The sequence below is a fragment of the Oryza glaberrima genome, chromosome 5, assembly GCF_000147395.1.
Source record: "Oryza glaberrima chromosome 5, OglaRS2, whole genome shotgun sequence".
In the NCBI taxonomy this organism is placed as follows: Eukaryota; Viridiplantae; Streptophyta; class Magnoliopsida; order Poales; family Poaceae; genus Oryza; species Oryza glaberrima.
In genome coordinates, this window is record NC_068330.1 from 9,159,821 (window position 1) to 9,187,040 (window position 27,220).

A 27,220-nucleotide genomic window follows, 5' to 3' on the forward strand; every position below is an offset into this window, starting at 1 on the left:
TACCAGAATTATATAAAGAAGAATATTCTAAATAAAGTACAAGTCTTACAAAAGAAGAAAGGAGAGCTACTAGAGCCATACCCGAACTCTTCCGAAGACTTCCGGACTCCGATTTCTATTCTATTCCTATTCCATTAGCTTGAGAATACTAAGCTAAGCTTGAGAGAATATGAGAGAACTTTACTTGAGGTGTGTAGAGAAAATTAGAAGAGGAGCTCCTTAAAAAGGCTGCCAATGACGGTTGTGGCAATTGGAATGGTCGGAATTGCCCTCCAACCATCATTGGGGAGTGATCCACACCGTACATCCAAACCCTGCATTGAACGGAGCCACGGTGGGTTCGGCCGAACCATGGGCTGGGCCGGCCTAGCCCAAATTCGGCAGGTGGCCTCCTCTATTGCTCCTCTTCGCAAACTTGTGAATTTTGGCCAAATTCGTCGTGTCAATTCTGAGTTCTTGGCCCATTCATGCATAAGTCTAGCTCTCAACATCGTCCGATTGATTGATCGTTTGATTTGATGTCGATTCTCCTCCATTTTATGGTTATTCTCTACAAAGAGCTTAGTATCCTAATACTAGTGGAATATTATTATTCTAACACAAATATGCATTGCAAGCATAACTAGTTCTCCTTGATTTTGGTAGTATTGACGGTCGAATCTGATCGCTAACGACCGTCAACAGAGATCTAGGCCCATCCATGTGGTACCCGCCATGGCCGCAAGTGGCTCTGCTACGTTGGCACCACGTTGGCGTGCCCGTTCCACGTGGCTGCCCTGGTGCTGACTCCCGTGGTAGACGATTGGTCTGGCCATGTGTAGACCCGGTCTACCGTGCACCCGTCTCCCTTGGGTCACTTATGGTGGGACCCGCTGATCGGCACTGCTTCCCTCCCCCCCTACCTTAATAATTGCGCAATAATTCGAGTTAGTTTATCAGAAATATATTTAAATGTTTTAAAACTTTTAAAATTCATAACTAATTCATATGGACTCCAAATTGAGCTATTCAACTTGCAAAATTCATCTAAAACTGAGCTCTACATGTTTGTTTACTTTCCATGTATTGTTTACTTGGTTTTTATTAGGGTTTTTCCTTGTTTTATGTGTGATTGCAAGGAGAAGAGTTTGGAAGATTGATTGAGAAAGCAAGGCAAGTCACACATTCATCCATGAGCATATTGAGTCTACTTAGAATGAGGACTACCTATATGCTTGCTTAGACCAAGTTCACTTGATATCTATTCTTTGTCAAACTTGGATGATAATTTGATTAGCTTGTGTCTCTTATGTGATCTAGCTAGAATTATGATATGCTTAGCCATACTTAATTAACACTAGCTCACTTAATTAGGCTGTGTTCTAAGTCATGGTTCCCAACTTCACCACCTTTGTTTTTTGCGTGCACGCTTCTCAGAACGTCAAATAGTGTATTTTGTGCAAATTTTTTCCATAGAAAAGTTTATGTGAGAAATCATATTTATCTATTTTTAAAGTTTTTTTAGCCAATACTTAATTAATCATGCTTTAATCCATCGCTTCGTTTTGCGTGCGGAGGGGAGGAGTTCCCAACCCCTAAAAAAACACAGCCTTAATGAGATAATCACACAATGCCAAAATTTAAAATTTTAAACCTTAATTTTAAGTTGATTATAAAAATATATTAATAAATTATTTTAGGTGCTTCATTTGTTTTTCTATGGTTTATGACTCATAGATCAAAACGAAGATCGATAACAACAATATAGGAGTATCATCCATTATCTTTCTTTAATTTTTTTGATTGGAATGATTTTTATTGCTTTTTTTCCATTTTATTGCTACAAATATTTCAATTACAATAAAGATTAACAAATCTAGGCTTCATTTTGTACTTTTGTAGGCGCATCGGGCATGGGCTTGCCCTGCAAGAAGTGCTTAAAGAGTATGAGCGCCTGGCGCGGCCGGTGTAGCGGCACTTCGTGCCCTGCGCCTCGGACGGTTACCAAGCTCAAGCCCTTGTACACTTGGCTCCACCCACCAACCTAATCACATCAGATCAACCATAGTGGCCATTAATTAGTTACTTAATCTCGTGAATTCTTCGAACAAACTTAATTTAGTTTGAGCTGGAACCTTAATTGGACAGATTAAGGTGATCACAAAACTGATATAAAATAGATTTTAAAGAAAAGGTTATATATTCAATTGAGGCGTAAAGGTTTTGCATGTTTGAGAGAGAGAGAGAGAGAGAGAGAGAGAGAGAGAGAGAGAGAGAGAAACATTAAAATGCATATATACTTGTTGACTGAAATGAGGCTGACCTTCATGGCATCATACCAAGGGTACCAACTAACAGTAGTTGGAAGGCCGAGAGCATCGATGGAGTATCTGGTTGCTGTCAAGGGGACGACAGCGTCCGTGTCTCCACTGCCAATAAACAATAACAAGATATATTCTTGTCAATCTTCTACATTATTAGAGTAACATCGTTGCATAGTTGGCAGGACGGATTTTGTAGAAATACATAGTAAGTTTTATTTATAAAAAAATATAAAACAAATGGAATATGTTTTTTATATAATTTGATTGGATGTCTGAGAACCATATATACTTATATAGTTGGTTGTCTTGAAAAACAATTTAATAATATCACAAGTTTATAGGGTATTGTATATATATTGCTATAGAAACCAGTGAAAGTTGTATACTGTCACGGTGATGACCAAAATAAAATATTCCTGTGAATACATAGATATAGAATCATCTTCAGTTGTAGCCTACATTTATCTCAGGACCTCCAACAATAACCCTCATTTCTCTTTATTTTTCCATTTCAACGTACACCAACTATACCGGCTACAAATATTAAATATTAAAGACAACAACAAAACCGATCTAATTTCATCTCCCTCACGTGTAATACAAAGATATAGGGTGTGTTTGGATGGTGCCTTGCCAGGCCTGAGGGCTCTCGACAGGCATGTGCATCTAACCACAGGCCACTAAAATTGGACGCTTCAGAATTATGCTTGTCTCAGACGTAATTCTTAAGGTGTGAACCAGGTCTATAGTCCATAATAACCTAGCAATCTGGTTCAACTCCCCGAAACAAGCAAAACCGCACCACAGCGACAACACTATTCCGATCCACAAGAACTTCAAAAAATAAAAAATAACATAAGAGTTCAATTTTCGGAATGGTGGCAGAATGGGGCTGAGTGGGCTCGGTGGTGGGCAGAGCGAGAGCGGAAATGCTACTGGGCGAAGAGCGATCGATTCCGCCCACCCCCCCCCCCCCCCCTCCTCCCCTTGGATTCCTTTTTTGACACCGTATTACTTTCCTATTTTAGTAAATTTATGCACCTAAAGTTTATACACCTCAAGTTTATACATCTAAAGTTTAGAGACCAAAAGTTTATAAGTTAAAAGTTATATATCCGATTCAAATTTGAATTTGAATTCAAATATTTTTTATATATAGTATTTCTATACATCTAAAGTTTATAGACCTAAAGTTTATATATCTGATTCAAATTTGAATTTGAATTCAAATATTTTTCATATATAGTATTTCTATACATCTAAAGTTTATACACCTAAAGTTTATAGACCTAAAGTTTATATACCCGATTCAAATTTGAATTTGAATTCAAATAATTCAAATATTTTCTATATATAGTATTTCTATACATCTAAAGTTTATACACCTAAAGTTTATAGATCTAAAGTTTATAAGTTAAAAGTTTACATACCCGATTCAAATTTGAATTTGAATTCAATTTTTTTATACATAAATTTTTCTAACTTTTTGTTTTTTAAAATTTTTTTGTGGTGTACTATAATAGGAAGAGAAGAAGGGGAGAAGGGACCGCGGGGGGGGGGGGGGGGGATATTTTACATAAAGGTTCATCAACCATCAACCATCAACCATTTATATTTATTTTCGAGAGAAATGGACCATATACATAGACTACGCGTTGCTTCGATTTTATGATGGATACTATTCGATCGTATCCTACCATAACAATGATTCTATCTAATCCTTGCCACATACTGATCTATAGTAATATTATCACTTCAGTTTAGGAGTTCAGTCCCATCAAGGGAAAACATATATCCCTAATTCACAAAAAAATGGTCCCTAGCGGGTATCCAAAGGTTTTGTTGTTTTCCTTGCATGACGACAAATTTGCAAATGTCAAGCTACTTACAAGAAATGAGGAAAAGACATCGATTCCTCGCCTGGTTGGCCGAATTATGTCGTTTTATGGCTATTTCTTTTGAAAATGATGGATCAACAAGGGAATATTTAGCACATGGACATACTTTATATGTCCCTTAATAATTCTTAAAGAGCACACAGAAGACCTCTTAACGGGTCGTTTAATCAAAACATTTCACGTGACGGATAATCTGGAATTTCCTCTTGCATGTTTACGACCAACAGTTTGTTATGTGCACCTTTCAGAGGATTAATCAATTTCATCCCGTCCAGGGCGGCAGAATTATCTTGACAAGTGTTTCTAGAAATTGTACAGTTGAAAATTGAAACAATAGCAACTAACATAAGTTGAAACATTCGGTTTATGTGAAAATGGCACTAACATATTTTTTTAACGAAAATGACACTAATATATTTCAAACTATTACAATCATAGAAATATTACTTTGAAAAGGTAATGATTGGATTTTACATTAAGAGACACTGTCAATCTTAAAGTAATATAAAACAGAGCCACTGTATTAACTCTCACGGCCTAAAATTCCCGCATTAATTAAAAAAGGAAAAAATAATCCATGGAAAAATAAAATTTAGCGAAAAAGAGAACTTGGATTAAAATTTAAATATAACTAATATAGAGATAATAGTCTAGGTAGAAATATAATTTAGAACAATCTACAATTCGATTAAAAATAAATAACATTAAGAGAAAGAGTTCAAATATAAATATAAATACCTCAACTTAAAATTAAAATATAAATATTACGGAGAAAAGATTTCACCTAGGACCACAATTTAGAAATATTATAAATTTAGAATAGAAATAAGCAATATTACTAGCTAAGAGGAAGAATCCATGTATTAATATAATTTTGAAATATTTTAAATCCAGGCTAAAATAAATATTACTAAGAATAGATTTCATGTATGAGTACAATTAGAAAAAAAAATAGTCCAAAGAAAAATAAAATTTGAAATATATGTATTTCAGAATAAGAAATGAAAAAAATTAAAAGAAGTGTCCATATAAATATGGAATTTATCAAACCTTAAATTCGGCTTAAAAGTTTAGAAATAAATAATAACGAGATAAGAATCCATGTAAAACACAGCTTAGGGACTATGAAATTGGGATTAAAATTTTGTTAGTATTGATAGAAGAGTCCATAGAGAAATACAATTTAGAAATGTATAAAAGTTATATATTGAAAAATAAATATTATAAATTAAAGAGTTGTTGAGAAGTATGATTTAGATATACTTTAAATTCAGGTTAAAACAACATAATATAAAGAGAAAGGGTCCACGTAGAAATAAAGTTTAGAAATATCTTTAGTTTGGGTTAAAATAAATGTATTATTTAGAAAAGTCACATATTAATTGAAAATTATAGTATTCACGCGTTAATAAATAAACAAAAATAGCTTGATTGTTCAAACTACATTAAAAATACAACTAACAGATGAGATTAAATCCTTAATTAGTCATGTCCTAACGTGACAACGGAGTTCCTAGAGTCTAAGCCATGAGCAACAATAACAAAATATAATAATATAAAACTAAAAAAATAAGGAACTGTCAATGACAATGGATATTTTATATTTGAAGCAGGTTATGGACTATGACAGATATATATGTACAATATGCCATTATTAGTAGGTGAAATTAATAACATAATTAAACATAATAGGAAGATCCTATTAATTAATAGGATAAAAATGTAGGGAAGAAGTGAAATAAATATGCCATAAAGAACAAAATTTAAAATTATGTTCACATTTCAATGTTTTTTCTAGTAAAATGCGAAATTATGTATGCTATTATGTGACAAAAGATTATAAAAATACTATAGTTGTGCAATCGGCATGGATTATCACGCTAGTTACTATATATGATAGGAGCAAGTTTAATAATATAGTCAGCTACTAGCTCCAAAAATTAAAATATCATCAATAGCATCTATAGCCAACCTAATAGCTTACTACTCATACAATAGTTAGATGTAGATAGATACTACGTCATTAATATCTAATTCACCCCCATCTCTCATATAGTTTATTGAACCCTTCTCTCTCTGTATAACCACAAATGTGTTGTGGCAATTTGTACAACCCGTTTACATCATTTTATACCCTAAGTAAAAAATAAAAGAAGGCAATGCGTTGAAACGGCTTACTGAAAAGTATGTTTAATTGAGGTAAGAACATGCCTAAAAACAAAGACGTCGTCACACGCGCGTTAATTAGCTATACCCAAATCTCACTGAACTTTGACGAATATTTACAGATACACCATGTATATTCTTCACGAATTCATTTATCTGTCAGCATGAAGAATAAATAAGTTAAGAAAGGGGCAGGAAACTGACCTGAAGACCCATATTCTTAGGCCAGCTGCAATAAGCTCATGGTAGATAGGAAGCACGGACCTTGGCGAATCTCTCCAGTTGTCGTTGAGGATGTCACTGCCATACACTCAACAGTTTTACAAGCCAAATGAGCAGAGCTATCCACATGAACCTGGTGTACTACTATGTACAAACACCATGTTCGTGAAAATTTTCTTTTAAATTTCAGACTGTCACAATCTTGTTACTATATTATGCTGGAGTAGTTAATTAGGAAGTGATTGCTTCCTGTGACGTGTTGTGCTATGGAAAAGGACCAATTAGAAGAATCCCTCCGTCTCACAAAGACTTCATTTTTCAATTTTTATACAACGTTTGACTTTTCATCTTATTTTAAAAAATTTTATAATTACTATTTTTATTGTTTTTAGATGATAAAACTTGAATAATACTTTATGTATAATTATTTTTTTAATTTTTCTTAAAAAAAATTAAATAAGACAGATAGTCAAACGTTGGACATAAAAATCCAAAAGTAAAGCCTTTGTGGGACCGAGTGGGTAAGAAAAATAAACAGAGACCAATCATTGGAAGTTTCAGTCAGAGTATTCCTATTGGAGATCAAAAAGTTTAATCAAAAAATCTATAATAGAAATAGGAGTAGATAAGTACTCAATAAAAGGCTAAAACTTCATCACTTCTTTGTTGTGTAGCTGTCATGGCCACGTGGATTCTTTGTTTCCAATTGCGGATGGTTTATTTCTTTTTTAGCTGGCAAGGTTTTTCACTTTTATTTGTGGGCTTTCTAAACCGACCCTAATTAATTTATTATACGAACGTGAATGATTACACGAACCCTATTTGACAAAGAGACTCAAAGTTATATTTTCGTTATCTTAAAAAAGCATTAAAAGGTACTGTTGCGTAAAACAGAGAAAGCCTAAAACTCCATGGTCTACAACTACACGTACAGTAAAAAACGGGAAAACCCCACAGATTTGTGGGACCATTTGAAAATGTAAGAAACTTTGGGAAAGCATCGATGATGTGGTGACAAAGTCACATATACACGACCTTTTGTCTATCAGGTTCAAAATTAGAACATGTGTGTTTTTAATAGTAGAATTTTAGACGAGGAATTTGTCGTTGGTCTTCGTCTCTACGAGTAATTAAAGCATGTGTGTTTTCTCGTGCGTGTGAATGTACGTGTCTTCCATGTGTCAATGTAAAGAAAAAAAGGTATGAAACTTTTTGGCAAGCAGGCATGCATGCATGCACAAACTAACCTGCACGTCGCCCATGTGTAGTTTATGCCAGTGACGTTGGCGTGGAGCGCCCTCTGCACTTCCGGCCGGTTGTAGTACTCCGTTGAGTATCTCTCCGTGCACGGATCATACGAACCTGTCATCCACGGCTGCATATACACACACAAAACATTTACATTTCACATAACAAAACTTTCCAGAAAAATAAAGTAGAAAACAACAACGCAAATCGAGGAAAAATAAGGCTGTGTGCATGAGAGACCGGTTTAATCCATTATATAAAAATTGAGAAAAAAAATTAAACGCACATAGTGGCCTTGCTTGAGCCGCCGCTGCCTCGCCGCCGCCGACGAGGTGGAGGTCTCGTTGCAGGTGGGCGTGTAGAGGCTGTACATGTCGATGTCGCCCTGCTCCACCGTGGAGGCGTTGAGCGCGGCGAGGCACGCCGGTGCCGGGTGCTCGCCGGAGTCGTGCACGCACGACGCGTTCAGCAGCCGGTACGTGCCGTCGGAGATGATCCCGTGGTTCCACCAGTACTCGAACGTGCCGATGTAGTCGTGGTAGTCGTCCGTCACGGCGTTCCCCACCTGAAATCGTACAATTATTCAATCAAAGGCCGAGTTTAGTTTTAAACTTTTTCTTCAAACTTTCAACTTTTTCTTCACATCAAAATTTTCCTACACACATAAACTTTTAACTTTTCCGTCACATCGTTTCAATTTTAACCAAATTTTCAATTTTAGCGTGAACTAAACACACCTAAAGTCGCCGTTTGTACTTCCATTTTTTTCTATTTCTCAAAGTATATAAGTGAATTTGTCGGTCTTTATTTATTGGTACGAGTGCATGCAATTCAATATAGCGAAGGATGGTAAGGGAAGGGAAGGTGTATGTAATGTGTACTACGTACCATGAAGCCTTTGAAGTTGATCAGGGGCTCCTTGACGCCTTTGTTGTTACGGTACACAAGCTGGGACAACTGAGGAACATAGTGCCCTGCAGCATTTAAATTGTTATTTATAGCCTAATCCATAAACAATTAAGCAGAAAAAAACAGAGTAAAAAAAAAAACAGAGTAATGAAATGCCTGCGTAGCTCTCCCCGGCGATGTAGAAATCTCGGTATTTATACTGCGGGAACTTCTCGAACCATTTCACCAGAAACTTATAGGAATCATGAGCTGCAAAAATTTTTAAAATAATATATAAAATCCAATAACTTTTGAGTGATTTCATAAACAGAATTGATTACTAGTTTATTGTTTTGCAATTCACCAGTTCTCTTGTCTCCGGAATCGTAGAGGTCGGAGGTGGTGTTGGTGTATGAGAATCCGACGCCGGCCGGCGAGTCCAAGAACAAGATGTTCGCCACTGGCAGCCATTGAAACAAATTTCACAAATTATTTCATCTACATACCATACAAGAAATGATTTCATCTCCTGAATTCTGAACAACTCTGAATACATATATTTGCTGACCTTTGTTCCACCGGTAGTCGTTGAGGAAGAGGGTGGCGCCGTCGGGGCGGATGCGGAAGGCGCCGAGCTCCTCCGACGCGCCGTACGCGACGGAGGAGCAGCCGGGCCCGCCGTTCAGCCACAGCACGAGCGGCGCCGGCTGCGCCGCCGCCGGCGCCTCCTGCAGCCAGTAGAACAGCGACCGCCCCGCCCGCTTGTCCACCGTGACGTAGCCGGAGTACATGTCGAAGTCCACCGGCGGCTGCCCGGGTAGATATGTAACCCGTTCACCGGCAAGGCCACTCGCCGCCGCCGCCGCCGCCGACGACGACCGGAGCCCGCAAGCCAAGCCGAGCAAGACAACGAGTTGAGCTACTAGTGGCAGAGGAAGACGACGACTGGCCATTCTTGGGAGCTCCATTGGTAGCAAAATTCTGGTGCACTACAGTTTGTGCGTAGAATTTGATATAGTAGAGATGTTTAGAACGAAGAGTATAAATAGCGGAGGTTTTTTTTTTTTTTTGCGGGGATAAACGGAGGAGTTTGATGTCATTTTTGGTTTGGATTACACGCTTTCCTGATGTAACCTCTTTCTTTTCCACCAAATTTCGGTTTGTTCGGCAAATCTGACCACGAAAGATGAGACCAAACCCCGTCAAGATTGTGACAATTATCAGGTCAGTTACTGTATGGACAGAGGAGAACCAAACGAGAGGAGAAGAAACCGTGCAGATTTCTTGGACGTCATCCTTGCCAGGCCGGCAGGTTTCTGTACAAACCTGGAGCTCTTCTCGAGATACTTTATCTAGAGCTATATGATAAATCTTGGCACTTTATTATTATGATTTTTTTAATCAAGACAAGATATATCTGACCTTAGTTAATACATCAGGGAAAAAGAGGAAATGATTATTACACATAATTGTCCTTTTTAAACTTATTTGGTGTGCAAGCAAGAAATAAGGCTTTACCAAATTGGCAGCATCCTAACACATTAAAATGGGCCAATCTACTGTGGCGTACCAAATAAATTCTGTAAATCAGAAAAGTATAGAAATATATCGGGACGAATAAGCTATGGTATTTTGAATCTAAATATAAAAATAAAAAGATAAAACAGAAAACGATGTTCTATATGTGAATTATTATGTTAAGTTAAATCTCTAAATTCAAATTAAAGGGCATATGATTGATACACCTAACACGTCGTATATCTTATAGAATGCCCTAGAATGACATTAGAGTAATTTATTTTAATCATCATGTATTTGAGTACTGAGCATATCCGCGAGTAAAATTTATTTTCATCTATGGTGTGTAATGTATCACAACTCGTTGATGCGCGTGGTCTAGCGCCACCAATTAATTTATTGCCTAAAAATGTCAAATCCATCATAACAAATCAAATTGAGAATTTGCTGGTGAGATGTGATATTATAATTTAGGCAAATTTTACTGCAAAACGTCCAAAATTTATATAATTTGCTACTAATAGACATCGAAAAACGTGCCACAGCTGAGAGGCATTAAAAAACTGATAATTTGCTAAATTTGGCTCAATAGGAGAAATATTTTTTTTAAAAAAAAGACAAGAATGCCCCTAAGACCAGATGCTTCAAATATAGCTTTAGAGTGAAAATTCAAAAATTATGCAACTCTAAATTTGACATTACCCCAAGTATATCACCAGCATACATCGTATTCCATCTTTACTTCAGCCTTAACTCAAAGGCCTTTGACACTATGGACATTCAGTCTTTTTGAAGAGTTTCTTTATCCAATTGAGCCGAAAGTGTTTTCTATGAAATTATCCTTTTTTTAGGTGTCTTTCAATCATGACACATTTTTGCGATGTCTACCAGGAAATTACACAAATGTTGAGTATCATATAGCAAATTTTGCCTATAATTTAAACTTTTTGTGATGTAGATATAGAAGCAACCAAAAATGTTAATACCTACAGTTATACTACCTCCGTTCCAAAAAAAGACAAACCCTGGGTTTCCATGTCCAATGTTTGACCATCCGTCTTATTTAAAAAAATTATGGAAAAAATTAAAAAAACAAAAGTCACGCATAAAGTATTAATCATGTTTTATCATCTCACAACAATGAAAATACTAATTTAAAAAAAATTCATATAAGACGAACAGTCAAACGTCGTTGAACACGGAAACGCGGGGTTTGTCTTTTTTTGGGACGGAGGCAGTACATCTTAATACAGTAGGTGAACCTATTTCACCAATTACTTGCCTTACATGGCAAATAGGTGAAATGAAATAATCTTTATTATAAGAATATTGCCTCCAATATTTCAGGGGTGTTCAAATGAGGCTAAAACTTTTTAGCACATGTCACATCGGATGTTTGGATGCTAATTTGGAGTATTAAACATAGACTAATAAAAACTAATTTCATAAATGAGAGCTAATCTGCTAGACGAATTTTTTAAGCCTAATTAATCCATAATTATGAAAAGTTTACTGTAGCATCACATTGTTAAATCATGGCGTAATTAGACTCAAAAGATTCATCTCGCGAATTAGGCTAAGGTTATGGAATAGGTTTTAAAATTAGTATATATTTAATACTCTAAATTAGTGTCCAAATATCTGATGTGACAAAGACTTGGATTAAATCCTTGTTTCCCAAACAGCCCCGAAGATAGCAGGAAAGAAAGCTGTTTGATCCATATCAAAACGATGTGTACACAAACTTGGAATACCGTAATAAAAAAATCATAAACCTTGGAGTTGGGTCTGCTAAGTAATCATAAGCAGATCCTTTTGCAATTGCGATTGATCTTTGTAATCAGATAGATCACGCACAGCGGCAGCTGACTTGGTGCCAGTGCTTCTTCAGAGAGATTGTTTGGAGCCTGGATGTGGTGGAGTGGTATTTTTTCTTTTTTTCCTGATTATGACCTTCTTCAGTTGTAATCTTGTTTTTTTCCTGCTATATCAATATGAATCTTCGCATTATCTTATACGGATCATTCGAAAAAAGTAATCTGATAGACTGATATGCTGCAACAACTTTTTATATTTTGGTGTTTGGTAAACGTAATTTATGTTGCAACTGATAATACAAAGTAGTTGTGTTCTAAAATCATAAAATAAACAAATTGGAGTGACCTAAAAGCTGGATAACATTGTTTATGGTCATAATTAAAATTGTAAAACAAACTGAAAAAATTGTAGTCCAATTTTGGATGATAACTACTCCCTCCGGGCTGATAATACATGTCGTTTTAGACAAAGATGATGTCAAACTTTAGAATATTTGATTATGAATTACTTTTAAAATATTTGTCTTTCAAATATGATGACTACATATATATATTAGTCTTAAAAAGTACTTTAACAAAATCATATATATTTGTTAACACTTTTATACATATTATAATGGAAAATAATGGTCAAAGTTATTTTTTTAGAGACACTGCCCTTCTACAAAAGGATAAGTATTATTAATCCGGAGAGAGTAGTATGGCTCTCAAAGTTTTACTAGGGGATCAATTTACTCCTTGATGTTTCTTATATCTAATCGAGTCCCAAAAATTTTGGATCTGACATAGTATATTTCTTAAACCTACCGAAAATCACAAGCAAGATGAATGTTTAAATATCCATTTTACCCTCACATATGAGGGATGAATGTTTAAATGTCCATTCTACCCTCGCATTTGAGGAATTTTACGGTCCTTGAAAAAATACCTTGAGAGTACCTTGAGCACTTAGTACCTTTAGGTACCAAATTTTACACTAGAAATCTAGATACATTTTTAAGTAAATAGTCTAAATTCTCATTTTAAATTAAGGATGATAAACTTACCCCTCACATATATACCATAGAAAAAGAAGGGAAAAAATAAAAGAAAACATTAACGGAAAGTATTTCCAGCCTTATTAGCATCCCTTCCTACGCACATATCATTTTTTTTCTATGTCTGGTTGAAGGGGCATTTAAACGTGATCCTGCATGCAAGAATGACGGGCATGTCCACCTTCCTTTTTTTCGAAGACTATATGTTAAGCTGCATGATAAATTTCAAGCACTTGTTTAAATAATTTGAAATATCTAATACTAAATTAATCTGGAGCAAAACTTAAAGGATTATATTGGCTATTGACCCAAAAAAAATTAATTTCCATAGCAACATAAAAACATAGGTATACAACACAGCACAAACAATCACAAACACAGTTTTAGTCTGCTCTTTTTGAGTATATCTTTCTTAAGTCTTAGAGGATCTACAGGTAGAATAAGTTCTTTGTCTGTGGTCCGTTTCATGGACTCGAATTAGAATAGGGTCCTGTCATCCTGCATCTGTAGCGTTAGCACTACACAATCAAAATTCTGGGAAGACGGCAACGTGACAAGGCAGCTGGACGATAGACAAATGCAAATACTCTCTGACCACTTTTCCGCCATGGCACGGTGCTTAGTTGCATTGGTTTTTCCAAGTTGTCTCTATCGATGATTAGATTTTCCTTCAAACGTTTCATGCTTGTTGATTCCCCTATCATTTCAAACTTTTCAAACCGTACTATATCGACATGTAGGCACCTCAAGAAATATTGAAGCGTACATTCTACTAGTCATAATTGAAAGTACATTTCAGAAAACCTGATGTATATGACCAATTGTAACATCGACTTAAACATTTAACCCAGAATAGCATGGAGATTTCAAGCAAAATTTTCAACTCTTCGAAGTTCTACGCTATATGCACTGTTGTTTTTAAAAAATATCTACGATATATATGTATCATTTATCTGTAATATAATAGAATGATAAACGATATGCACCCAAGAATTGAATCCGATACTTCAAATTGTTTTCCCTAATTCTATATCTATTGAATTGGATCTCATATGTGCCTTCTTGTGACTGGAATTACAAATCAGTACAGTTAAAAGACACAAATATTAGGGTAGGACCTAATATTAAATATTAATTAGAAGGGGTGAGGCTTCGAAACCAAATCGTTTAGCTCACCACCTTATGGAGCTAGCCGAAAAAACCCTGGGCGTTTCTCATAAATCAGTACAGTTTTAAGAGTTATCTCTCTATATCTGTGTGGGGTGGGGCAGGGACAAAAGTTGTATCACTACGAGTCTCTGCATCAATTAAAAATGCACAAAATGAACCCTACCGGATGAAATTATTCTGACAACTCAATAATTATTCTTCCCCAACAGTTCTCTCTTGTCTCTCTTAGTTCACCTTTTTGTTTTCTAGTTGAATCAGCATTTACTATACATGGACAGCATCCTTGCTCTGCATAGAAGAGGCGCGATGTAGAGTTTTACGTTTAGTTGCACTAGAATTATGGTAATTCAGGTCTCTTAGAATGACAACCTCAAAAGAAGCCAATTATCCGGCTGCTTCTTGCCATGACGATGTTCCAACCTCAAGTAGTTCACTCATTAGGTCAATAAAGGTTTAAATAAAAACTTTTCTTCTGTCTGCAGGCGACATCGCAACACCGCAAACATACAAGAGACATCTAAAAAGGCACTCCGCACTTTGATGCTGTTGGTCGCTTCGCCTGGGAGATATGGAACGAAAGGAATCGCAGAACCTTCCAACAGAAGGAGTTTTCAGCTACCTCCCTGCTAGCCAAGATCAAGGAAGAGGCAACGAACGGGTCGTAAAAGAGTACATTGGCGATGTTTGACTAGACAATCAACTCTAAAATCTACTGAGGTCTAATTTTAAAGTTCTAAAAAGAATGAATAGAAGTAGTGGTAGATCGAGTAAGCAAATAAAGGGATGATAGATGAGTGAGGTGTAGCGACTGGCGTGACTTTTAAAAACTATAAAATTAGAAACACAAGAATAATAATTTAAAATAAAATCATATGTAAAAAATAGATAATTTTATATTAGTGCTAGCCCCGCAATTACGCGGGCCACCCAACTAGTTCCAATTAATGCATATATGTGTACCAAGTGGGTACCGATAGGTACCCTTTGGAAAATCTAGGATAAAAAATCTGAATTACGATCAGGACGATCAAACCTAGTGCATACAGCAAGTCATACGAGCACTGCTAGGTTGTCCAGGTACAACACGCACAAGACAGCGCGATGTTTTGTATTGATAGAACATGAAAAACTTACAACCCTACAGCCCTGAAGGCTATAGTCAGGAAAAGAAAAAAAAATAGCATCCACGCCATGCATCTATGACCAAAACCTCCATTGGAGAACACACAAAACACAACAATCAGATGGAGATGAACTTCTAAACGATGCCTCCAAGAAGGATGCAACACTGAGTGCCACTGCCGCTCGTCCTGAGAAGCCATGACATGGTTTTCACCTGAAGAACTCCTTCGGAGAGAGCAGGAAAGTTCACGCAAACAACGCCCCAAGGTGAAAACGGTGTCCGCGGGCGTCGCCTTTGCTGGCCTGAGGGCTGGGCTTTCACCCTTAATCTTGTCGCCCTCCTGCGTCGAGGTTGGTTGCAAATCAGTGGCCACCACCAACTGCACACCTTCGATGAGTGGCCACCGCGCCAGCGCTTCGTCGCCGGCAGGCCATCAAGCAAGAGCTCGACATCTGGCCGTGCTCCCAATCCTTCCACGCAGTTGGGTTGCCGAGGGAGAGGGCCAGAGAGAAGAATAGATCCCCTCTCCCCCACACTAGCCCACCCAACATGGCCATCTTGTGGTGGCCAAGCGCCGCCACAAGAGGATTGTTGTCTAGATTATTGGAGCTCGTCGCAGGCCTGCAACACCCACTCACAGCTCCACCGTCATTGTCGCCTCGACGAATAGCCCGCATCACCACCACCTCAGGTCCGTCCGTATCGCCGTTGCTAATCCCAAAGCCCCCTGCCGCAATTGCATCACTGCCGGCCACCGGCTACCACTCACCAGGCCACATCGACCCACTGCCACCGACAGTCGCATGTCCGCTGTGTGTCGGCCACCAGCCACGCGTCGCAGCGCCAGCCTCCCACCGTTGCCAGCCGCCCACCATCGCTGTCATCAGCCACGCCTCTCCGCGCCACGCGGCCTCCCAGCGTCGCCGACCACGCCTCTCCACGTCGCACAACCTCCCGCCATCACTAGCCGCACGGCACGGTGCCGGATGTCCTCCCACCGCCGCTGGTCGCTGCTCCACACAGCGCTGAGCCACTCCTGGTCCCATCGCCGGTGGCTCGACGGCGGCCAGATCCCATCACGTGGGGTCAGATCCGGTTGTGCCGTCGTTGGATTCGCGGCTACCCACACCGGGGCACGCTGCCGCTGCATCAGCTTTGCTCCGTCTCCCCCGCGCTTGAGGCCGAGTGTCGCCGAGGTTATGGCCCCGCCACCGCCTTCCTAGCATGCCGCTCGGCTTTCCAGCGGCAGTGCGGCGGAGAAGAATGGGGAGGGTGGTGACTAGTGTTTCTCCCTATGTCGCCCACGCGTGGGCGACGCGGGGAGCAAGCGCGTGAATAGTTATTTGTGAGTTCATATCATGTAATATATCTGACTAGAAAAAATACCCGTGTGTAGCAATGGGTGAAAGTTGTTTTAATCTTATTATTGTTATACGTTTTAGTTAAAGTGAAATTTACTGTAAGAATTAGCTTGGATATATATTTTTCTAGAAAATGATGAGCTATAATTAAGACTCCGATCATGCGAGTTTTTTAAAGTGATTTCTTATTCGACTCCTATGTTTCCAAAAGCGAACGAAGTTAAAACCCGACTCACACACGGATGTCATACCAAAATACCGGCAAAAACATCCTCAATTTTATAATAGAAGAGATAATGGTAGTAAACCATTAACCTCCACCAACTAAAGGCTGCACACTGCCATTTGCTAAACTTTTATCACGAAAAGAAGATCAAAACAAAATTAAAAATTGAATGGTGAATAAAACAAGGTAGTCCTGCCAAGGATTATTTCGACATTTTCACACGAATAGAATAATTCTGCAGCAAAGAGTTGTTAAATTTGCAACAAAAAAAAGAAAGAGAAAAAAGAAAAAAAAAGAGAGAGTTGTCGAATTTGCATTCTTAATACAACAGCATTAGCTGAAGGGCACAGGCACAGCTGTACATGCCTTTTAAATTACAACCTTTAATAATGATTGTTAATCAATCATGTGCAATCTTATATAGAGAGATGAAAACAGTCAGAAATTATTAGAAACGGTTTTTTTTTATGAGAACGGTCGAAAATGATTGAGAAATTTCCATATTTATGAAAATTTCAATGCGATGCTGACAAGAATTAAAAAAACTAAATTTAAAAAAAAAATAACAGTCGATAAAGATATCATTTTTATTATATTAGTTTTACAAAAAGGGGAAATTATCGTTCCGTTTTCAGCCCTTGTGAGTTGTGACATTTCTTTCTCCCGTTTTCGCTGCTTCCTCTGTTTTTCTCCACTTCCCCTGCTTTTGCTCTGTTTTTGTTGAGCAGGAGCTGGTCGTCTACCCTAAAAAGTGTTTTTCTTTAAAAAAAAAGGGTACGAAGAGACCTGCAACGCAAATCTGTTCATCTTCTCTAATCTGCCATTTCGGTATTGTTATTGTGAGCTGTCTGCTGGTCTTCGACGCAAAATCGAGTATATCTGACAATGTTATACTCCCTCCGTTTTTCAATAGACGACGCCGTTGAATTTTTCTTACATGTTTGACCATTTGTCTTATTCAAAAATTTTATGCAAATGTATAAGATATAAATCACACTACTATAAATGATAAAACAACTCATAACAAAATAAATTATAATTACGTAAATTTTTTAAATAAGACGAAGGGTCAAACATGTGAGAAAAAGTCAACGGCATCATCTATTAAAAAACAGAGATAGTATTTACTTTGGATCTGGCCCCTTTGGATCAAACTGATATGCTAACTGGGTCTTTTGTCTGAGGAAGTGTTTCATTGCCTCATATACTCAACAGAGATGCCGCTTGGCCTATAGAACCTAAGCTCAAGAAAAGAGGTAGCTCATACATCAATCAATATAAATTGAACTTATGGTTCTGCGTTACAGATACCGAGATACGCAAAACCTAGGATATCTGAAATTTACCCTATTTCTAGTTTACCATAAGCAAAAAAGGATTAATTAGTCACTACTAGTAATTAGCCCGTGCTAACGCTACGGTGATATTTAAAAACGTAATCAAACAAAAAAAATACAAATATGTTTTGTGATAAGACTACAATGCACAATATAGTTTTAAAATCATGCAAGAAAATGAGAGCACTGAGAGCTGTATAAACATTTATCAGCCTTTTGTATATACATTATAAATGGGTCCAAAATAGACGTGTCCGACAATATATAATAAATACCCTACAGATAATTACTTATCACCATCTTTGACCAGTAGTGAAACTCATACTGTTTGATCAATTCAATAATAACCATCATACACCATCATACTTCGAGCATCATCAATTCATTCGAGCAGACATGGTCAGTGCAAGGCTAGTTTACTCAAGACATGTTGATATCTAAAATGAGTTTGCACAGCCTCAGAAATATAGGAGAAAACATATTCACAAATCTTAAAGTACAAAGAAGGTAAATGGAATTTAATGGTTTTATAAAAATAATCTGATATATACAACAGTGTGAGGATGGCATCCAAGCAAGTGATGTCTAAATGCTACAAACAGGTTGGTGCAGTGGTGCAAAAGCTGCTGCAGCTTAAAACTTGAAGCACTTGATGTTTCACACATTGGCTCTAGAAACTCTCTGGCTTGTCATCGTCTACTGAGATTGAAGAGTAGAATCACAACATTGTAGTATTACGCTTCGAAGGAAGTGAAAAAAAAATGTTTGCTCAAAGTTTTTCCATATCAATGCATACCCAGTATACTTACTTACCAACAAAGATTGTTTATTCTTTGAGTTCGCATTGACGAACAGATCCTTATGAAATAATGAATAAATCGTACGGGCAAAATATATAAAAGGTACAGAAAAATGTTCGTTAGAAGTTTCATGAAAAACAATTATTGATACGTTCATATTACACACCATAATTTTATAATTTCATATAGGCTCCTAAAACACAATTTAGATATCAAATTAATAAAACAGAGAGAACTTGCAAAAAACAAGTAGAGTTTTCATCAAAGAAAATAATGAGGTCAGTGATTAGGAATAGAGGAGAAAACCATGCTGAAAATGTGAATGTAAGTTGTGATCACGACCAACCTTGAGTAGGCTGAGCTGTTACAGACCCATGGAAGATGTGCTTCAACAGGGAAGACCATGTAGTTATGTGTTTTCCGTTCAATTTACTGAATCCCAATTGCAGTGAGTAAAATCCATCAGATAAGCAAGACAACAGGAAAAGGCTACAGAAAACAAGAAAATTTCTGAACCACGCACCTCTTGTCAACAAGATCAGTTTTGTTCCCAAGCAGAACAATGATAGAAATCCCTTGCCCCTCTCAGTTCTAATTTTCTCTATCATTTTGAAGTGTCCAGGAAATACTGCCTGCATACAACATGTAAAATAAATTTAAAGGGGGCATGACATCTGATGGCATCGATCATAGAAATATCCCATAACAGATTCCGTTAAAAGATTCATTTATTTATATTATAGTTATGGATATCATATTGTGAACATCTGAACCCGAAACAATTTAATGTGGTTCCAGTCATTCAAAAATGCATATATAAGGGACAGGTATTTACAAATCAATCAGTACTGAAGAGTGTAACGGATTAAACAACCCATGCAATTTACTCTCAAAATGAGCTATATAATATATATTTATCTGGTGCTCATTAAGGCTATTCCCATAGGATGACTATTTTAATCAGGCATGTTTTGTCTGACAGTTTCTCAAAGTTGAGAACAATAAAACATCTCTCACCCGCTTTCTTCTTGATCACCTTTTTCCCTCTAATGGACCAAAGCTGTAAATTGCCCTTGTTCTGCACATGTGAAAAACACTTAGCAATTCATGCACATGCAAATCCATACGAATGCGAGTATCAAACAGAACATGTTAGCAGGGTATTTATTATAGAAACTAAATACAAAAACTATGAACTCATTCTGAGGTGATAACTTGTGTTTCTCTATAAGTCTTGAAACACATTTCTGAATATAATTGAAGATGACAATGGTTTATGAGTAAATATACTCTATCCAAGTGAATTAAATTAATATCCATTTAAATTAAACTAATCTTTTTTCTACAACCAGAGGAGCAGCACAATCTGAAGTTACATTTGTTGAATCCTCTCAGAAATCTAGGCATCAAACAAGAGTACTATGCAGACTGGCAGAGGGAGATAACAAAGCTGTATGACAACTTTACGAACTCATTATGCTACCCCCTCACAAAAAACTTTTCAGTTCACTACTTCAGATTGCAGGACACTAACAAAACCATATTTGTCTTGCAAGAATTTTAAGGATGACAAACTGGTCAGATTTGTGAACAATTCTGCATTATTATCAATGATACTTTTAAGGGCGATGCTTAGTCGCTACATTACCAATTGTAAAGTTAAATTCAGATCAAATATCATTAGGATAACTTCAAATAAGATTTATCTGAAACAATGTAAAACAATATGATTTGTTCAGCTTAATAGGCTAACTGTTTTCCCTCACGGTTTTAATATGAAGAGCGATAGTTGAATAGTAATGGCCGTTTGAAAATATAGGAGATATACTGAATAAAATCATAAACATGTTTGGCAGTAACACGTGTATAATTTGCTGATATGTTCAAAAATAAATTAATCAGAGACATGAGATCTAACAAGAAGCTACAGTCTATAAACAGTAAAACCAGGTTATGTCGGGAAAGTGAACATTAGGGGTTATTTTACCTAGAAAGAATATATATAGAGGTGCTGCACAAAGAACACCCAGGATGGCTGTAGCCTGCAAGAAGATGGGATCAAGCAAATAAATTAGACATAAATGTTTTAAATTCAAAATATCGTGATTAACAGAGAGAGATGGGATCTTGCCTTGACCAGCTGCGCGATTTCCTCCTTGCCTGCATCCGCCGCACACACCGTTCCGTCATGGTCCACGGGTATACCTCCTCATTACAGCCCCGCCCTTGGATATCGAGCTCACACCGTTCGCGGTCATCCTCCCTGGTGCACTGTACATTGTCTATATTGTACAATAATAAATCAAAATGTACAAATGATTAAGTAGTGGATGCACATTATTGGATGAATGGAATAGTACAGTAAACTTTATAATAATAGCCACATGTTTGAGCGTCAGATTAATTATAGCCACATGTTTGCAACGCACTTGGATGCCTTCTCAAATTCTGAGATAAAACTACCAGGTAATAAATTATTCTAAATCCAAACAGAGTATAAATTATTCTGAATCATCTTAAGTAATGTTGACTGAATTTAAAATCTGTTACAAATGAGATCCTTCAAGGTTAAAAGAACAGGAACCCTACACTGATACTCACAAATAGAGTTCGGTTCTTCAGTAATTTATCTCCAAGATTTCAGTCTCCATGTATTTCCCAATATTGTAGCAGCAGAAACACTCTGTAATAATGCTGTGAAAAGAAACCCTTTTATTTAGTATATAGAGCATAAACTATGTATAGTGTGAAATTGGATCTTTGCTTTATAGTTACCCCACCTTTTATATATGCTACTCCTTTTCTTACTGAAGCCTCAAACTTCAAACTTCGAGTGATTTTAACTCATCACTGACACTTGATGCAAAGGATACAAAACAATGCTATAAAAATCAAATGATATAATTCATAATTTAGATGGAAATTTGCGAAGTAACTGCAACCGATGTACTCGAAAGGACTCAAAACTAACATAGGAAGGAAATACCTGATGAAATTTCCTCGTTGTTCATAGGTAGAATGAATGTGGCTTACCTGAGGGAAGCAATAGAGAGCCGAGGTACTTGCTGTGAGAACTGACCTCCAATCAAATGCTCTTGAAGACGACCTCGCTGACGTTGCTGCCGATGGCGCCATGGCGGAGGGCGGAGTCTTCTCCCTGGCGGCGGTGGCGGAGAAAGCGAAGAAGAACGGCGGTGTGGAACCGGCGCTTCGTGGTCTTGAGGAGGAGAGGCGACCGGCGATGCAGCTCCTTTTCCTCAGCGCGGCAGCGAGGGAGGAGATCGGTGCGAGGAGGCGAGGGAGGAGATCGGCGCGCGGAGGATGCAGACCGACGGCGCGGAGGCAAGGGAAGAGATCGGCGAGGGCGGCGCGGGATGGGGGTGCAACGGCGGCGCGGGATGGCGGAGGCGGCGGAGCGAATCGGCGAGGGGCGGCGGTGCGGTGTTGGGAGAGTAGGGTTGCGTGATGTGCGGCGAAACGGATGCCGTGACAGGCAGCACGCGCACGTGGAAAAGGGGACGCGGAAGAGAGGTGGACCTGATTTCGATCGTTCGATCGGGGCAGAGAAATATGAGCCTTCAACATGAGCCTTCGGATTTGATGAATGAGTAATGTAGATATAAGAATAAGTTAGTGAATTATAGGGTAGATGTATTTCTCGCACATTATTTATACATATCCAATTTCTTTCCTTGTTTTGGCACTTAGCCTAACCGTGAAATTTTCCAAGGGATTGATTGACCAATTCCGTGTAAACATAAGTCCCTGTGTGACACAGGACTTATGTTTTTGTGAGAGGGACAAGTTTAGCCCCACTTTAGTCCCTCCAACCAAACACCACCTTATTTGTATTTTAATACTAGAAACAGGTGTAAGTTTGCACAAAGCACAACAACCGCATCGCACCAGATTGAAACGGTTCTGATTTGAAATGGATGTAGTAGCTTAAGACAGTAACGATATAAACAAAATGCCTAGCCTTCGCAACACACAGAAAAACTTGACCAAAGTACATAGAACTTCAGTTAGCAAACAATTTCAGGTCAAATTTAGTCTTCATTTCGTTCAACAAAGAGGTGTTCAAACGATACATATGACGCTAAAAGGTTCAAACGATACATAAGTTTAGCTGAACTGATAAGGAAATGCAACAGAGCTGCAACACACTGCATATGAGATTTAAAAGAGATTAGGACCGCACATGATCAGTAGAGATACTTTTCAACTCATCAATGATAAAACCGATGACATGAACTCAATTTTCATTTTATCACGTCTTCGATTTCCTTCTCCTGCCATGATAAAACCGATGACATGAACTCAATTTTCATTTTATCACGTCTTCGATTTCCTTCTCCTGCCCTTCCCAGACTTTTGGGGCTTGTCACTGCTTCCTGCCTCCTGAGGATCACTGTTGCTTGCTTCTTTCCTTAAACCTGTTCAAATATATGCTAGAAATGTTACCATGTTTTTTTATATATATAAAAGAGCAAATCCTTCAAGCAGATTAACAAAATCAAGAGAGAGCTATTACATGACGGATAGGGAGACACCAAGTGCGGTAAAGGGGGCACCACGCAAGCAATTGGAGGAGAAGATCCAACCTCCCTCCCAGCATTAGTCTGTGTTGTACAATTAAGAATTTGCTTTGTCTTCAGATCGATGTTGAAGAGGCAGTCCTGAGAAATCACGTACACACTGTGCTCATTCAATGGGTCAACCAAGCCAACTAATGGAACCTCATCCTCATCCAGCGAATAATCATCATAGCTTTCATCTTCCCACAGATCTTCGAAATCCACTTTGTATTCCAACACCCACTCACCACTGTTCCCACCTAGTGCCCACAAGCTCATTGACCCAGATTCTCCATCATCCTCATCAATGTCAAAGAAGCACAACCGCCCAGCAGAGACACCAACATACCTCATGTGGATCCATTCATCCAGGCCACGGGTGGGTCTTCCACTGGCCTCTGGCAGGTTGATAAAAAGTACAGTTGGTTCTGATGCAAATGGGTCACAGGAGAGTATGCCACAGTTGAGATCAACCCAATGAAGCATCCCACCAGAGGAGAATACCATGTCACCCCTGGAGAATTGAGGGCATACGAGAGGCTTCTCCTCCCAACGGCCATTTACTGATGAGAAGGAACGTAGACAGGACATCATGAGTTCAGCAACCACATACTCACCATCCCGAGCAACAATGCCCAAGCTTTCAGCATTGCGGAGTTGGGGCTTCGGAACTGGTAGAAGGAAAGTATCTCCAGTGAATGGGTTGCAGACATAGTAGTTATTTTCATTGCCAGTGAGCAGGATGAGGCCACCACTGTAGCTGACAACCATGGGTAGCTGGTCATAGAAGGACTCTTTCCGGCGAATGGAACACATGCGAGAGGAGGTGATGATTGATGAAACTTTTGGTGGTTCAGAATTGCGAAGCAGTGCACGTATTGGGCCTCGGGGTGTGGGGGCAGTGTCAATAAAGATTGTTCGGTCCAGGAGGAACCAGTTTGAAGGGTTGGTGGTATGACGTTCAGCATAGGCAGAGAGGAAGGTGGACGATGTTGTCCGCTCTAGCCATAGTTTGCATACACAGCGTAGTTGGCAGAGGGACCAGGGTGGCAGCCGAAGGAGGACCTCGATGAGGATGTCAGTGTGGTCTCGAATGCCAGTGAAGAGGACTCGTGAAGCATCACCAGCACTGACAGGGAGTGGAGTTGTCATTGTGGACTGTTTCTGCTTACACCAATTCTGTTGCATCAAAAGGTGAATTAGAGTCAGTTATCAATCTTAATTCCACAATTTAAATTAAGCTTTGAAGAAGAAAAGCAACAATGACACAAGTAGTAATGTATGCATATCAGCTCAAATATAAACAAACTGGTAAAAGAATCATCATGGTAGCAACATAGTTACATAGCTTGTAACAACGTGATATAACACTAATCTCTCAGTCAGAGCAAAAGGAAATCGCAATAATCAGAATTCACAAGATCACTACCAAAAAACTTATCCAAGTAATCTCTTTCAACAAATCAACACACAAAAATACATATGTCGGAATATTTCCCATTCAATTAATGAGAGGCAGTGGAACTGATAGAAAACCAGCCAAACAAGAAAGAAAAAATATAATGGAATCAGAAGGCCTAGATGCACATGAGAGTGAAGGGCAATACTAGTAAGTCCTAGTTCAGTTATGTGATATCTTGACAATTTTAATTGTCCAAACATGGGAATCATATTCTATGATCTGCTAGTGTTGTAGTCATTCCAATCAGCTTAATTCTCCATATTCCATCGCTTGATTCTCCACATGATCAGTGTCAATGCAAATTCAGAACAGAACAGGATACAACTACTAGCGCTTGTATGATTGTATCTGTCAATCAGTGTATTCAGGTCTACAACAATAGAAATTCCTCTGAATTTATCTGAACGTGCAGTTGGCTGACAATAGAATTGGCAATATTCTATCTGAACGGCTGCTTGTTTGTTTAATAAAACCATAGTTTGAAAATTTCAGATAAAGGTTCAATGCACACTAGTCTGTACATCACTAAACAGGAAAAGGGATACTAGATAATTGGTCTCTACTTCTCAGGTCTGATATTTCACACACATAAAGGACAGGTTTCCAGATCTGATCATTTCACGTTTGAGCATTGCATAATAGCAACTAATCAACAGAAATATTCAATGAATCACACTGAAATCATGCAAATTTGAAGGGAAGAGGTGGGGGTGGAATTTTAGGGTTTTGGGGAGGGGAGCGGGGATACCGTGTGCTGTCGCTTGGGGTCTTCGTGCGGAGTCGTCAGCTACCTTGCGCGACGACGTGTGCCGACGCCCTCAGCCGCCGGTGCGTCTCCTTGCTCGCCCGCAGCCGCCTCCCTCAGTCCCCGTGTGCCGGCGGCGTTTGCTCGTAGGGATGGGGAAGGAGAAAGGAGGGGGGGGGCGATACAGAAAGGGGAAACCGGTGCGCCGCCACCTGTTTCCCGCCGGTGCACCGCAGCCGCCGCCGCTGACGACGACGACGACCGCTTCCCCCTCCGTTGCGCACTAGGTCGCGCGGGGTGTCGGGGTGAAGCGGCGATGCGGGGGCGTCGGGGGATGATGGAGTGAAGCGGTACGGGAGACTGGGAGAGGGAGGGACTGAAGTGGTAGTGCGGTGGCATTTACGGGTAATTTGGTCGAAAATTTACGGGCACTTATCATAGTTCCAGTATTGTGTAGTAAGCTGACATGTATAGTCGAATCTTATATTGTTATTATATTTTTTTTTATGGAGAGAGGAGATTGTGTTAGAATTAATGAATAGGTCGTAGCCCATGCGAAGATTAATTCTTTGGAAAATCATACAAATCCACCTCCTCATAGGATGGATGCATGGGGAGTTCTAGAAGAGGGATATCTACTTATTGGCGAGGATGCTATCCTAGTCACTTGAGGCATATAAGGTGGAGAGAATAAGGGGAACACATGCGCGCTCGCCTCGCCTGACATGGCGGCGTGCGTATACGACGTGCGCGTCGAATGGTCTGCTAAAATTGGTTCCTCACCCTTGCGCACATGCGGTCTCCTTTTGCAGTTTTGTTTTGCTGTAGAAAATTCGATTTTGTTTTTGGAAACACACCGAATAATTCAATGCATGGAACGGCGTGGAGTCCAGATAAGTTACGCGTGACTTACGCAGAGTGGAGATCATATAGGTGCACTGATCAAGCATTTTGATATCTCTATATAAATAAAGTCCCCTCCTCCACGCAACACATGCGGAATCAATCTAAGGCTTTGTGTCCTGTTCTGTACTGCGTCATCGCTCGTAGTATACTTTATTCCGCTCATCGGCGTGCATCGGTGATCGGGAGAGGAGGTCTCTAGAACCTTCATTTTCGACGTCTTACACGGGAGAAGACGGCAATAAGGTTTTTGGAAGCGCTTTGCACGACTGCTTGCTGTTCGTCACAACGGCTCGTCTAACTCTTTGCCCGGGTGTTGCGCGTCATCGTCAATGCCCGGTACAGCGAGTCCTTCCTGCTGTGCATTCAATATATTTTGCATATTCAATATGTTCATGGTTTACTGTCTAGTTTACATA

General features: G+C 38.8%; 2 protein-coding genes and 2 long non-coding RNA genes across 5 annotated transcripts; all 4 read right to left on the reverse strand.

Moving 5' to 3' along the window:
- Positions 1–1,742: 1,742 nt before the first annotated feature.
- Positions 1,743–9,793, reverse strand: LOC127774753 (serine carboxypeptidase 2-like). Its single transcript, XM_052301045.1, has 9 exons — positions 9,294–9,793; positions 9,090–9,185; positions 8,903–8,995; positions 8,726–8,811; positions 8,124–8,402; positions 7,837–7,964; positions 6,572–6,667; positions 2,303–2,408; positions 1,743–2,023 (listed from the first exon to the last, which is right to left on the reverse strand). Exons 1-9 carry the CDS (start codon positions 9,691–9,693, stop codon positions 1,856–1,858), a joined length of 1,452 nt encoding a protein of 483 aa, XP_052157005.1. The 5' UTR covers positions 9,694–9,793; the 3' UTR covers positions 1,743–1,855.
- A 9,029-nt stretch (positions 9,794–18,822) lies between these two features.
- On the reverse strand, positions 18,823–21,159 carry LOC127772525 (uncharacterized). 2 transcript variants are annotated; one of them, XR_008017422.1, is made up of 5 exons: positions 21,102–21,159; positions 20,132–20,192; positions 19,638–19,746; positions 19,461–19,546; positions 18,823–19,013 (listed from the first exon to the last, which is right to left on the reverse strand). It is a non-coding gene; the product is annotated as an uncharacterized LOC127772525 (long non-coding RNA). The 2 variants fall into 2 exon arrangements; XR_008017423.1 differs by having other exon boundaries at positions 18,823–19,010; positions 21,102–21,152.
- An 89-nt stretch (positions 21,160–21,248) lies between these two features.
- On the reverse strand, positions 21,249–22,620 carry LOC127772524 (uncharacterized). Its single transcript, XR_008017421.1, has 3 exons — positions 21,895–22,620; positions 21,716–21,808; positions 21,249–21,396 (listed from the first exon to the last, which is right to left on the reverse strand). It is a non-coding gene; the product is annotated as an uncharacterized LOC127772524 (long non-coding RNA).
- A 519-nt stretch (positions 22,621–23,139) lies between these two features.
- LOC127775055 (uncharacterized) lies at positions 23,140–26,249 on the reverse strand. Its single transcript, XM_052301367.1, has 3 exons — positions 25,902–26,249; positions 23,649–24,870; positions 23,140–23,550 (listed from the first exon to the last, which is right to left on the reverse strand). Exons 2-3 carry the CDS (start codon positions 24,841–24,843, stop codon positions 23,450–23,452), a joined length of 1,296 nt encoding a protein of 431 aa, XP_052157327.1. The 5' UTR covers positions 24,844–24,870; positions 25,902–26,249; the 3' UTR covers positions 23,140–23,449.
- Positions 26,250–27,220: the final 971 nt, after the last annotated feature.

Coding starts and splice junctions, on each gene's coding strand:
- LOC127774753 (XM_052301045.1), bottom strand. CDS start 9,693: ATGGAGCTCCCAAGAATGGCCAGTCGTCGTCTTCCTCTGCCACTAGTA. Junction 8,996..9,089: donor TTCCGGAGACAAGAGAACTG/GTGAATTGCAAA, acceptor AAATTTTTGCAG/CTCATGATTCCTATAAGTTT. Junction 6,668..7,836: donor TACACATGGGCGACGTGCAG/GTTAGTTTGTGC, acceptor AGTGTATGGCAG/TGACATCCTCAACGACAACT.
- LOC127775055 (XM_052301367.1), bottom strand. CDS start 24,843: ATGACAACTCCACTCCCTGTCAGTGCTGGTGATGCTTCACGAGTCCTC. Junction 23,551..23,648: donor GGTGTCTCCCTATCCGTCAT/GTAATAGCTCTC, acceptor ATATTTGAACAG/GTTTAAGGAAAGAAGCAAGC.